The sequence below is a fragment of the Leptopilina heterotoma genome, unplaced genomic scaffold, assembly GCF_015476425.1.
Source record: "Leptopilina heterotoma isolate Lh14 unplaced genomic scaffold, ASM1547642v1 Lhet_129, whole genome shotgun sequence".
Classification (NCBI taxonomy): Eukaryota; Metazoa; Arthropoda; class Insecta; order Hymenoptera; family Figitidae; genus Leptopilina; species Leptopilina heterotoma.
In genome coordinates, this window is record NW_025110847.1 from 639,054 (window position 1) to 652,659 (window position 13,606).

Below are 13,606 nucleotides of genomic sequence, written 5' to 3' on the forward strand. Positions count from 1 at the left end.
ATTTGTTTGTTTCATAAAGAAATACTATTTTTTAAAATATTTATTCTTTTATACAATATTTTCTTTAATTTCTAAATTTTATTGAATTAAATTCAATATTATTTTTTATAAAAAAAGAAAGAAATTATTAATAATCGTTTTTGTAAATAAAAATAATTGTTATTATATTTTAAATATTTATTTAATTATTTATATAAATGAATAGGCCTAAATAACAATCTACTAAATTTTATTAAAAAATAATTACAAAGAATGGTTTTAACAAAAAAGCAAAAATTAAATTGTTATTTTATTTATTTTTTTTCTATTTGAACCAAAAAATTGGTTATTGGTTATTTAAAAAAAATTGTTGCTATTATTTATTTAAATAAATAAATTGTTACTATTTTTAATTTAAACAAAGAAATTGTTACTATTGTTAATTTAAATAAAGAAATTGTTATTCTATTGTTTATTTAGAGAGAAAAAATTGTTACTATTATTTATTTAAACAAAGAAATTGTTACTATATTGTTAATTTTAATAAAGAAATTGTTGTACTATTGTTTATTTAACGAAAAAAAAATTGTTACTATTATTTATTTAAACAAAAAAATTGTTACTATTGTTAATTTAAATAAAAAAATTGTTACTATTGTTTATTTAAATAAAAAAATTGTTAGACACTATATTTTCATTTTAATAAAAAAACATTGTTAATATTGTTTATAAATTTAAAAATATTTTTATCAGATTTCTCTTAATTAAAAAAATTGTTCCTATTATTTTACAAGTAAAAAATATTGTTTAATAAATTTTTTTTGAATATAAACTTTTTTACTTTCAATTACCCTTAAAAATTCTTATTTATTATTTTAATGAAAGTCAATTAATAATAAGTAAACATAAATAAATAATAATTAATAAATTTAATAGATAATTAAATATTAATAATTAATAAATAATAATAAATAAATAATAGTAAATAAATAATTATAAATAAATAACAAAATTAATAATAGTAAATAAATAATATGCAGTGAAATAAGTGAAATAAATAAATAAACAAAAACAAGTAAATTTTTTATAAATTATAATTATTATTTTACATAATCGAAAGCAATTTCCTTATTTTGTGAGGAAGGGGAAATTATGGTATATTTGTTCCATCAAAGTGAAACCGTGAAAGTTATTTGACCCGCATTCCATTAAAAATTATTGTCAGATTCAAAAGGAACGTCAAACTGTTCACGCATCTTAAAAGGAACAAAAATTTCCTCCCAACTCTTAATAATCAATTTTTTTTTCTTTTCGTCAAAATTAATTTAAACTTTATTTATTTATTTTATTAAAAAACTTTTTTTTTCTAATTAAAGTGAAGAAACCAAATTTTCATTTTTTGTGCAAATTTTTTTTTTTTTTTTTTTTTTGGTGAATGAAAAAAGAATAGGACAAAAAAGAAAATGGATTCAAAAATACCAAGTTATCAATTTTTGAATTCGGAGAAAACTGAGGAGATGCTTAAAGTATTTAAAGGTGAACGAACTGGTTGGGTGCAAGTTGGTGAAAAAAAATGGTTCTTCCCTTATCGTTATACGGAACAGGGTGAAGGATTTTATAATTTCAAGGCGAAATCCTCTGACACTTGGGTCATTTCATATCCGAGATCAGGTGAGTTTTTTTAATGTTAATTAAAAAAAAAATTTTTTTTAATTAAAAAAGTGAAAAATTTATTACAAAACTTAAATTTTTTTAATAAATTATTATAATTATTTATATTTTTGTTTATTTATTTAAGAATTAAAAATAAATTAAAACTATGAAAAATGGGTTCGAATTATTTATTTATTAAATTTATTGTTTATTTTTTACTTTAAACTAATTTTTAATTCTTTTTTTTTTATTTAATTTTAATTATTTTTATTTATTTAGAAATTAACATTAAATTTTTATTCTATAGCATTAAAATGTTTACTATTTTGATTATATGTTTGTTTATTTATTTGTTTATTTTTTTCTTCGAACTAATTTTTAATTATTTTTTTATTTGACTTTAATTATTTTTCTATATTTCTATATTGTTTATTGATAATTATTTTCTATTTCTACTATTTTTAAAATTTAATTTTATTAATTTTTTTATTATTTATTACTATATTATTATTCTTTTTTATTTGTTGAAAATGTTATATTTTTTTAAAATTAAAATATTTGATTTTTTAAAACAAAGGGACAACATGGACGCAGGAACTTGTTTGGCTTTTGAGCAATAATTTGGACTATGAAACGGCTGGAAAAATAAAACTTGCCGAGAGATTTCCATTTTTAGAGTAAGAAATTCAAATAAATTTTATATAATATATTAAAAATTGAAAAAAAATTTGCACAATTAATAAATAATTTTAAAAAATTGTAAATTTGCAATTTAGATTCAGTATGTTTAATCATCCGGAAGTGACTAAGGCACTATTAAATTGGAACAAAGGCGATCCAGTGAAACAACAATTGTGCAAGGAAATTGCAAGGCCCGGTTATCAACTTCTAGAGGCACTTCCGTCACCACGATTTATCAAAACGCATTTCCCATTAAGTCTCCTGCCAAATATTTTAGATTCCGGTTGTAAGGTGCGAAAAAAAATTTATTTCTTTTTTCATAAATAGAAAAAAAATAATAATACTAGTACATAGTAATAATATTAATAATAATAATAAAATAATAATAATAAAAATAAAAATAATAATAATAAATCATAATGTAACAATGGTTATTTTCTAGATCGTCTATGTTGCTAGAAATCCTAAGGACGTCGCCGTTTCTTGGTACATACAAAATAAGGCATTTATCACTCAAGGCTACATTGGCGAATTTCCCGAATTTTGGAATTACTTTAAAAACGATTTAAGTAAGTTTTCATATATTTAATAAGTATTTTCTATTAACATCATGAATTTTTTTTAATTTTTGAAGTTTAAAACTAGATCAAAAATCGAATCGAATTGCTAATACTTTTGCAGATTCTTTAGAAACTTCTCCTGGTGTGTTAGGAACATTTGTAGATGATGTTGGAGCTGCAGATTTTATTGGGTCTTTAAATGGTTCTTTAGATATTACTTCTCGTGATTCAAGAAGTTTTGCAGATTTTGAAAATGTTTTTGTTGGTTTTAATTGTTTTGCAGATTTTTTTTTAGAAATTTCTCCTGGTGGTTTAGGAACAGTTGCGAATGTAATTGAAACAGTAGGTTGTGTTGTATCTTTAGCAGATTCTTTAGAAACTTCTTCTGGTGCTACACAAATTTACGAACATTTGTTGATGTTGTAATTATTAAGATCTTTCAAAATATTTTGTTGCTTCCATTAAAACTTCTCTTGTTGGTTAGTATTTTAGGTATTCTTGACTATCCATTTAAATCTATTAATATCATTATCATCCACATCATCATCTTATGAAATTTATAAATTAAAAGTTTTAAAGCAGTAAATCGACTTGTTCACAAAAACCTTAAAATAATTTTGATAAAACAACTCTAAAACAGCTTTTTCCAACAGCTGGTCGTAAAAAATATTCGCGAAATAGATTTTTTTAACAAAAAGTTATGCACCGACTATGAATATCAGCTTAAGTTTCAATGCATCGCTTGCATTTCGTGTCCACTTATTCAGTTTATATGTCACGCCTGATGAAATTAGTACAAGTGTAAGTAAAAAACTCTAATAATTCTGTGTACCTTATTTTAAAATATAACTTATGTACAATAAATATTTAATCTTTTCAGGTGAACTAAAAACCTTAAGAATTCAGCAAAAATCTTTAAAAGCGCGGAGACAAAATCCTCTCACAATATGGAGAATTCAATTTTCTTTCAGGTTCCACTAGACTTTCAGTTTCTCTCTGTGTGTCACTACATTATCAATTTGGGAATTATTTTTAACCAGGAAAATTTAATTACAATCGATGAAAGCAATCGGACGATCATTATACTGAATAAATTGTTCGATTATCTCGACAGTTCGGAAAATGAATCAGACACGAAATTTCAACTGCTACACAAAATGTTGAAGGGAACGGATTTATACGGTGGTGGTGATTATCAAGAACTAGACATGAAATACGTTAATGAAACCTATCAATACATCATTGGTACTACACTCTTTGCTCACTACGGTAACATTAACGAATATTTAGCTCGAGTAATTCGACAATCTGACGACATAACATATTCGGTATTTAAGGAAAACGTGTTTAACCACTTTTCCCAAAATTACCAAATTCGGGATTATTGTTCAAAAGATGGCAAAACGAATACAAAACTCACTGATTTTGCAATGGAAAAAATTTTCAACGATTATATTTGGCAAATATTTCCCGAACCAGAATCAAAAGAAATGAGTATATTGGACGTTGATTATATATATGCAATGATTGGTTTAAATATTGTCCGTTCAACACCAGGTGATGTACCATTATGTGATTTTAAAAATTGTCTAATAATTGCCCAAGAGCATGATTATCAAGAAGATAATAATGAATCAACTTATAAGATGTTTTTAACTTTATTCTCAACATCCGCACTATTTTATTATGCCCATAATGAAAAATCACAGTTTGATAATCAAATATCCAAACTAGATGATAAATTCTGGAATGAAGCATATCAGAAATTCTTTTTATATTTTCATTCTTCAGTTAATAATTTTGTGCAACAAATTATTGATAATAATCTTTATGATAAACTTCTGACTGAAAGGGAATTGTTAAAAAATCGTACAGTTATTGCCAAACAATTATTAGCCGATCATTGTGGATTTAAGCCTGATGACAAAGATGTGGCATTATTTAAGACACTACCCCATTGGATGGTGAAAACCACATTTACTTCATGTAATGATATTCCACCTTTGTCAGATTATTATCAGGCTCAATTCAAGAATGTAAAGCAGATTTATAAGCAAATTGAGAGCAATACATTAAGACAGGTTTTAGTCGACAGTGGATTAATTGAAAGAATGAGTTTAGAGGCCGTTGTAAAAATTGTAAAAGTTTTTAAACGTATTTCTCACTGTGATTTATGTCCACCGCAAAAAATTCTAATAAAGAATATTGACATTTATATGATATTCGTTATCATAAAAAAAGAGGAGAATGAATTTTATGCCTTTAAACATGTGCATAATACTTTGACTTTGCTGATAAATAGTGTTGATGAAGGAGAATTTTCTAAAGCAATCGTTAATAATTCGTTGTACAGAATAGGAAGAATTTCTACTTTCGAAGAAACTCTTAAAAATGTCAATGAAGATTACACTTCATTTATTTCAAGAGTTGCAGATATGAGAGCAAAAGTCATCGTGAACAGCCTAATCACGAACTATAATGATCCAACTACAGGAGAGGAAATTTTCGGTTATTTAAAATTATTCATTCCATTTTACACCTGCGTTGAAGATATAATAGACAGTAAAGTTGTCGAAGCAATTATAGACTGTTCTCTAGATATTATAAGTCTTATTCCAGGTATTGGTCATTCAACAAAATTTGCAAATGGCCTGAGTAGTAGTTTAATAAAAGCTGTAACAAAAAACTATGTTAAAATTGCTACCCTTGGATTTAAGAAAGTTCTACAATTAGGTTTCATACAATTATCAAAAATATCAATAACGACTGTAGCAAAACAAATTGTCAACATGAATTTTTTAAAAAAAGTCACATTCTTCTTTCTTCGACAAATGGATCCTGGATTTGAACTTTGTTACCGTTTAGGTAAACAAGGCTATGTGACACTACACATTACGTATAAGTTGATGTATAAGAGATTTAAGAAATTTTCAGTAAACAAAAATCTTCTGCAAGTATTGAAAACAATGACGACGAATTTGGAAAAAATGGTAGTAACGTCTGATTTAGGAGGATTAGCGAGAAAGGTTCTTACTAAAAAAGTGGGAATCATCAAATGATACGATACTATTACCCAGGTGGGAATAATTATATTGGACCAAAATGTGTCGAAGCTTTTGGAGAAATTGTGGAAATTAGAACGATTAGAGGAAGAGAGGGGAAGTCATACGTCAAGCGGATAAAGACCGAGGAGCAAAAACCTTACTTTCGTGAATTTAATATAAATACGGGACATGTTAATAAGGAAACACTGGAAATTGGTGTAGATGGTATTCTACAGATTGTAAAGGCTGTCAAGAAGGATAAGGGATATTATGTAAAGGTTGAAATAATTAATGTACCGGAGTAGTACAATAGCTCTCTTTATAACTTATTTAACGAATGAGTCAATTACAAAGAATACTGCTGTAATGATGAAATAAAAAGAATTTAATCTTTAATCGTTTGTTTAATTACCCTAAGGAACAAAAATTTACAAAATGTTTTGATCTATAATCAAACCCTGAGAATTAGCAGAAGCTAAGACTTAAAAGTTAAAGATGCTTTTAGTAATATTTTAGAAATATTTTCTGATGCAGTTATAGCTGCAGAATCCTTTAGGTCTTTTAGTGGCTATTTACACATTGCTTCTGGATTTTTAGGGAGATTAAGGAAGGATTAGTGAATATTGATAAGTTAATAATAAGTTAATTTTTATTTAAGTTTATTCTGCTGATCGGCTAAAAAATTATTTGGGTAATGCAGAAATATTTGAGGATGCAGTTAAAGCTACAAATTAATTTGTGTCTTTTAATGACTCTTTAGATATTCCTCCTGGTTTTTTTTAAATTTGCGGATTTAGAATATGTCGCTGATGCTCCTAATACTTTTGCAGATTTTTTAGAAATTTCTCTTGGTGTTTTAGCAAGAATTGTTGATTTAGGAAATGTCGTTGATGCTCCTAATACGTTTTCAGATTCTTTAGGAACATCTTTTGGTGTTTTAGGAAGATTTGCGGATTTAGTGAATATCGTTGATGCTCCTAATACTTTTTCAGACTCTTTAGAAACCTTTCCTGGTACTTTAAGAAGTTTTTAGGATTAAGTGAATATTATTGATGCACTAATACTTTCCTAGTGACTCAGAAACATCTGCAGATGCAGTTACCCCAAAAGAACCTCATTAGTATTTTGGTGAATCTGCTAAAAATCCTCTTGGTGCTTTAGGAACATTTGCTGATGCTCCTAATACTCTTAACACTTTTGCTTTATTTCTAATTTTTCCTAGCATTTCAAGAACAATTACGAATCTACTTAATCCAACTTGTTATTCTATATCCCCAGCAGAACATTTAAAAATCTCCCCAAATTTATATCAACAATTTTCAAAAGTAATAATTCAAAAAAATTACCTCTTTTTCAATTAGCCGCATGGAGTCCTTACTGGGAGCACTTGAAGGAAGCTTGGAATCAAAGAAACCACAAGAATCTCCTCTTTCTATTTTACGAAGAATTACAAGCAGTAAGTGTTTACCTGCTTACCTTAAAACAATATTTTTCCTTCTGATCATTTTTTCTTTCTCATCTCTTTCTAAAATCATCTGCTTAAAAAATATTTTTTGTTCTTTTTATAGGATTTTCTGTCAACTATAAAACGAGTAGCGAAATTTCTCGATAAATCCTACAACGATGAAGAATTAAAGAAATTAATCGACTATCTGGATATAAAGAATTTCAAAAACAATCCAATGGTCAATTTCGAGGAATTACAAGATTGTGGAATTCTTCTAATGAAAGGCGTATTCGTCAGACAGGGACAAAATGGAAATTGGAAATCAGTTTTCAGCAGAGAAATCGAAGAAGAAGCTGATCAATGGATAGCGGATAATTTAAAGGATACGGATTTGGTATTTCCTACCAAAAATCAATGAGCATCCAAGAAGGAAAGTTTAATTTTTGAAAGAAAAAGTGTAAAAAGAAGGAATTTTTTCAAAAAGAAAGTTTAGTGATCTTATTTTTTATTGAAGATACTCAGCAATTGTACAATTTAAATTATATTTATTATTTTCGTTTTTTTGAATATGCATAATTTATATTTAATTGTAAATAGAATTGAAATTCTTTTGGAAACAACTGAAAATAGTAATGAATATATTTTTTAATAAAAAATGTGGCTTTTATTGTCAATTACCATTTGCGTAAATTTTCGTACCACTCTGTGAAATCATCTGAATTTCTTTTTCCACATTTTTCATTTTCTCCTTTTCTGAAATTTCAAGATCGTGCATTTTAATGATGAGCACTTCCTGCTTGTTAATTATAGACGGAACAATTTCTTCGATAACAAATTTCATTCCCGATGGTACAGCGTGAACGCCAATTTCATCATTGATGACACGACCAATGTCTGCAACTCCATGCTGATTTTTTAAATGTACCTGAAATAGTATTGGCTTTCGTAAGATAGTTACTGTCTCGTTTAGATGATTTTCCACCTCACGATCACGATTTTCAGAGAAGATTTTCATTTCTCCAAAGTGGACTTGAGTCGTTCTTTTTAATAATTGATGATGCTCGTAGATTTTTGGTGTGAACTTTCGAATTCTGTAGAGAACGATTGGTTGCATGATCCAAGTTTCTTCTTGTTGCTGAAGTGACAATTTGTAAATTGCATTCAGCATTCGTCTGTTTGTATCTTTATTGAATAGTAAAATATTCTTGGCGTGGGACTGAAGAGCGTAATAGTCCTCGAATTGCAGACTTTTTGCAATTGATGACGAATTTTCGTAGAGGTTGTATACATTTGTTATGTCTTGCTCGTAAATTCCGGAATAAATTTTATCGATAATTATTTTTGCATAGCTTAAATTTATGATAGTTACAGGGTGGTGATTTCGTGTTTGTTTTGATAAATTGTACTCAGAGGAGAGTTTGGAATGATGTTTTGAAGATTGTGGTAGGTGTTTTGGTTCTTTAGGTAGACGTTTTGGTCCTTCAGGTAAATGTTTTTTTGTTAATTTGGGAGGAACTGGTGCTTTATATTGACCTAATGATTCGCCTGCGACTTGTAATGATTCGCTTTCATCTTCTGATAACTCCAAAGAATCCGCTGTTTTGGCAAATTTCGAACGATTGTTTAAATATTTTGCCGTATTTTGATGTTTTTCTTTATTATCTTTAAATTCATGGGGTAATCCACCGTAAGCAGAAAAACTTTCTGTTAAATCTTTGTCAGATTCTGCAAGCATATCAGCTGGTCTTTTAGACATTTTTGTGGATGTTCCTAAAATTGACGATGCTTTTGAATCTTTTAATGATTTTTTAGAAGCTTTTGGTGATTCTGGAAGATTAGCGGATTTAGAGTATGTTGTTGATGCTCCTGATAGTTCTGCATATTCTTTAGACATCTCTCCCGGTCCCTTAGGAACACTTGCGGATGTAGTTGAAGTTCCTGATGTTTCTGAAAGATTTGCGGATTTAGAGGATGTTGTTGATTCTCCTAATACTTTTGCAGATTCTTTAGAAACTTCTCCTGGTTCTTTAGGAACAGTTGTGGATGCAGTTAAAGCTATAGCTCCATTTGGGTCTTCCAATGGCTCTTTAGAAACTTCTCCTGGTGTTTCTGGAGGATTAGCGGATTTAGATAATGTTGTTGATGCTCCTAATACTTTTGCTGATTCTTTAGTAATTTCTCCTGGTGCTTTAGGAACAGTTGCGGATGTGGTTGAAACTGTAGGTTTCGTTGTATCTTTAGCAGATTCTTTAGAAACTTCTCCTGGTTCTTTAGGAACAGTTGTGGATGCAGTTAAAGCTATAGTTCCATTTGGGTCTTTCAATGGCTCTTTAGAAATTTCACCTGGTGTTTCTGGAGGATTAGTATATTTAGATAATGTTATTGATGCTCCTGATACTTTTGCAGATTCTTTAGTAATTTCTCCTGGTGCTTTAGGAACAGTTGCGGATGTGGTTGAAACTGTAGGTTTCGTTGTATCTTTAGCAGATTCTTTAGAAACTTCTTCTGGTGCTTTAGAAACAGTTGCAGATGCAGTTGAAACTACAGGTTTCGTTGTATCTTTATCAGATTCTTTAGATACTTCTTCTGGTGCTTTGGGAACATTTGCAGATGCAGTTGAAACTACAGGTTTCGTTGTATCTTTATCAGATTCTTTAGATACTTCTTCTGGTGCTTTGGGAACATTTGCAGATGCAGCAAAATTTGAATGTCCTTTTATATCCTCAGAGGTTTTATCCAAAATTTTAGTTGCTCTTTTCCTGCGATACAGTTTTCTGAAATTTCTTGCCGAATTTCTGGTTGGTTCACTTTCTTTAAATGTATCCTCTGATCCACTCATTGCCCAATCTGGTTCGTTTGAGTACTCTCCCGATTCTTGAAAACCATTTCCTCCCAAACCTCGTCCAAAACCTTGTTCAGAACCCTTTTCAAATCCACGTCGACCACCTTGTGACGATCCTTTTGCTTTCGAACTCTTAGCTTTACCTCCCGTACGTGACGGTCTAGAATATTCGGGTTCTCTGTCATATTCCAAGGATCCTGCATAATAATTGTCTTCTCTTTGATTTTTAGACGAATCTCCATAATCTAAACTCGGTTCTCCTAAATCTTCATCTGTATCAAAAGTTTCCATTTCCGGATAATTTTTCTTTCCTAACTTGGTATTCGCTTTCTGATCATCTTCATCATTGTCGGTTAGCAATCCATTAAAATCACATTCCATTGTAGTGAATGCACTACTCGAATCATTGTAATGCAGCATATCGTTATTATCAAACGTCAGGGAACAAGTGGACATTTTACCCGTTTTCGGATTAATTGTCTTCCCCTCCGAGGGAACGAAGAACATTTCCAATACACGATTTCTCATACTCCTTAACTGAATTTGTTTATGGAACAAAGTGAGACACCTCGGTCCAAATAAATTCTCCCCACCTGGATAGTAATACCTAGTGCCACGACCATCATTCCCTTTAGCAATTACTTCCGGTACCAGACCCGTAGAATCAGCCTTAACCTTCTCATAACCAATCAAATAGAAATACAATTTTCTCATCGGCACGTCAATTTTATAAAGTGTCGCATGTCTCTTCGTCATTGACAGAATATTCTCCAACAATTCCTTTGTGAATTTCTCTCCAAATTTACTCAAATGGTAACTCACCTCAGAACCGGAATTAATAGCCCCTTGGGAGATACTTGCCAACTGATGAATAATCTCCTTCCTACGTTTGATATTCTCAATTTTTTCTTTCGCCGTTCGGAAGATAGGCGAAAACGAAGATCTTTTTGACGCTAAACCGGTTATATTTCCAATTTCCTTAATTTCGTCGTTAATCAGTTCGGTTTCGTGGGTTTGCAATGAGAAGACAGTTTCCAATAGTGTTGTATACTTCCCCAATGATAGGGGCAGGGGAACAAAGTGTAATACCTCCATTGAACATGTGAGAGCAGCTCTAACACGTTTACCATACTTGAGATTGTGAAAACAATTGAAAAATGGTATGAAAGAGGAGAAGAAATCTACAATTTTCTCACCGGCTATTGGTTCTTTGTAGTAATTCATCAGGACTTCGATAAATGTTCCCGTCTTTATCTCTGCAAGGTTGTTTATTAACACATCCGTTGTTTCATTATCTTTTTTCAAAATTCTCTCGAACAATGCCGATTCCTTCTCATCGGCTGGATCAAAACTTAGAGTATCGACAAATTTCTTTTTATCCTTATTCCTTTCTAACAAATTCATAACACTGTTCTCTTGATTCAACAAAAAGAATTCGATTCTATCGTTCTGCTTTACTCCGAATAGGATAAAATTCTTCAAAGTTATGTATGAACGTAGTGCGTACTTAGAAATTCGTCCTAGAGATACTTGACTCCTTTCCAATGTCTCCATTAGTCCTTTGGATTCAAAGAGACGTTTTAGAGAATTTTTCATTATTTCGAAGTACATGTTACGAATTGTTGTGAATTCTTTAGTGTACTCTTTATGCAAATCAGGAAAATTCTTGACGTCACAATAAGTCGGTAGGAGGTATTTTGTTAGGATGGGGAAAAACATTTTGTACATACCAATAAAGAATTTAGGAGCAGTCTCTAGATTTTTGTAATGACAACGATCTTTTATGATATTACTTGCAATTATCGTTCGACTGTTCAAATTTCTCAGTTCGTTTTCGAGTTTATAGTATAAACTGCTCTCGATTGCGTTCTGAATTATTCCGTGTACCGTGACATTTAAATAGGAGAATAATACCTCGTAGGCAGTATTCCAAAAATCGGTGGTCAACTCTTTTATTTCGGAAAATTTACTTTTCTCGATGTAGGCATAGAAAAATAGAACCGGAGTGGAAAATATTTCCAGAGCCGAGAGATAATCCTTATTTTTCAGTGCTAGAAATTCAATACGACGGGCAATTAGAATATAATTATTGAATAGCATACGACTCACCTTGTTCGCCGATATTGATCTCATCATTTTTAAACCTGCCATTGCGTACAAATAATTCACGTCTATCAAAGTCGTGTTGATTTCACTCTCGGGGAATATTGTCCAAATGTGATTGTTAAAAATTTTGTCAATTGCCAATGGAGTGAGGGTTATGTTTACATGATTTCGAGAACAATAATCATAGTTCACGTAATTTTTGGTTAGGTTTTTTAATACCGTTTTCTTGATTACGGACATGTCAACATTGTCCAGCTGATTTATTATTTTTGCTAGGTAAAAGGTTATGTTTCCGTAGTGAGAAAATAGAGCAGTGCTAATGATGTACTGATATGTTTCATTCACGTATTTCATGTCAAGTGTTTCATTTTCACCACCGCCGTAGAAATCGGTTCCTTTGAGGACTTTTTGGAGAATTTGGAGTTTTGTCTCCGATTCATTGCTGGATTTATTTAGATGATCGAAGAGAGCATTAATGACGGGTAGAGTTTGATTTCTCTGATCAAATGTCAATTGATGATTATTGTAGAGCAATAATCCAAAACTTGTAATGTAGTGGCAGACAGAGAGAAATTGAAAATTTGATGACAGATGGAGAAATACGGTTGATGGATGATGTGTCATTGTGAATTTAGATGTTCAATGATATCAATTTCAACGATTCGCCTACTGATTGCTGGAGATTCTTGAATCCTTTGGGGTCAAAAATCTCAGCGTATCTGTAATTAAATTGAAATTATCGTGAACTTGGCGTAACTTTTTTAATGAAGGAAATGGAGTTAAGATCAGATCACATGTCTCAAGAGGCAACCAACGGTTGCTATAGTAACGTGCAAGTGCGAGAGAGACAACACTACGTTTCGTCCCTTTAACTCCTGTAGGTTAAGGCCCACGCACAATAGCTTTGCGAATGTGAAGCATGAGTTAGAAAAAGGTCATCATTTATTTGTGTCCTTTCTATCTTATGCATCTCATTCGCCAAAGACTTTCACGAACATATTGTGTGTTGGCCTTTACAATATGGAAGCTAACGTCTGCAGATAATGTGACGCTACCAATAATTTTCAACACTTCGCAAAATAAGTATTTTTCAATAAAGCAGTAAACTATTTCCATTGAATTATTTCTGTTATAATTGTTCTAATTTAAATAATTCTTACCTGATATTCTCTTCTGGCAATTTGTATTTTCTTCTATAAACTTCACAAATAGATTTATTTCAAATTACAGAATGTTACACGTCAACTATTTGTGATTTTTATTTAAAGCACGTAATTCTTTTACTTTAGGAGAA

At 30.1% G+C, this 13,606-nt stretch overlaps 3 protein-coding genes across 3 annotated transcripts; 2 read left to right on the forward strand and 1 right to left on the reverse strand.

Moving 5' to 3' along the window:
* The first annotated feature begins 1,192 nt into the window (after window positions 1–1,192).
* Window positions 1,193–7,901, forward strand: LOC122512854 (sulfotransferase family cytosolic 1B member 1). Its single transcript, XM_043628951.1, has 6 exons — window positions 1,193–1,650; window positions 2,210–2,309; window positions 2,409–2,604; window positions 2,756–2,882; window positions 7,279–7,373; window positions 7,486–7,901. The coding sequence occupies exons 1-6, from the start codon at window positions 1,443–1,445 to the stop codon at window positions 7,780–7,782; spliced, it is 1,023 nt and encodes a 340-aa protein (XP_043484886.1). The 5' UTR covers window positions 1,193–1,442; the 3' UTR covers window positions 7,783–7,901.
* LOC122512853 lies at window positions 2,920–7,272 on the forward strand. Its single transcript, XM_043628950.1, has 2 exons — window positions 2,920–3,674; window positions 3,754–7,272. Exon 2 carries the CDS (start codon window positions 3,821–3,823, stop codon window positions 5,930–5,932), a length of 2,112 nt encoding a protein of 703 aa, XP_043484885.1. The 5' UTR covers window positions 2,920–3,674; window positions 3,754–3,820; the 3' UTR covers window positions 5,933–7,272.
* A 1-nt stretch (window position 7,902) lies between the features above and the next one.
* On the reverse strand, window positions 7,903–13,606 carry LOC122512851. Its single transcript, XM_043628949.1, has 2 exons — window positions 13,473–13,606; window positions 7,903–13,031 (listed from the first exon to the last, which is right to left on the reverse strand). The coding sequence occupies exon 2, from the start codon at window positions 12,934–12,936 to the stop codon at window positions 8,035–8,037; it is 4,902 nt and encodes a 1,633-aa protein (XP_043484884.1). The 5' UTR covers window positions 12,937–13,031; window positions 13,473–13,606; the 3' UTR covers window positions 7,903–8,034.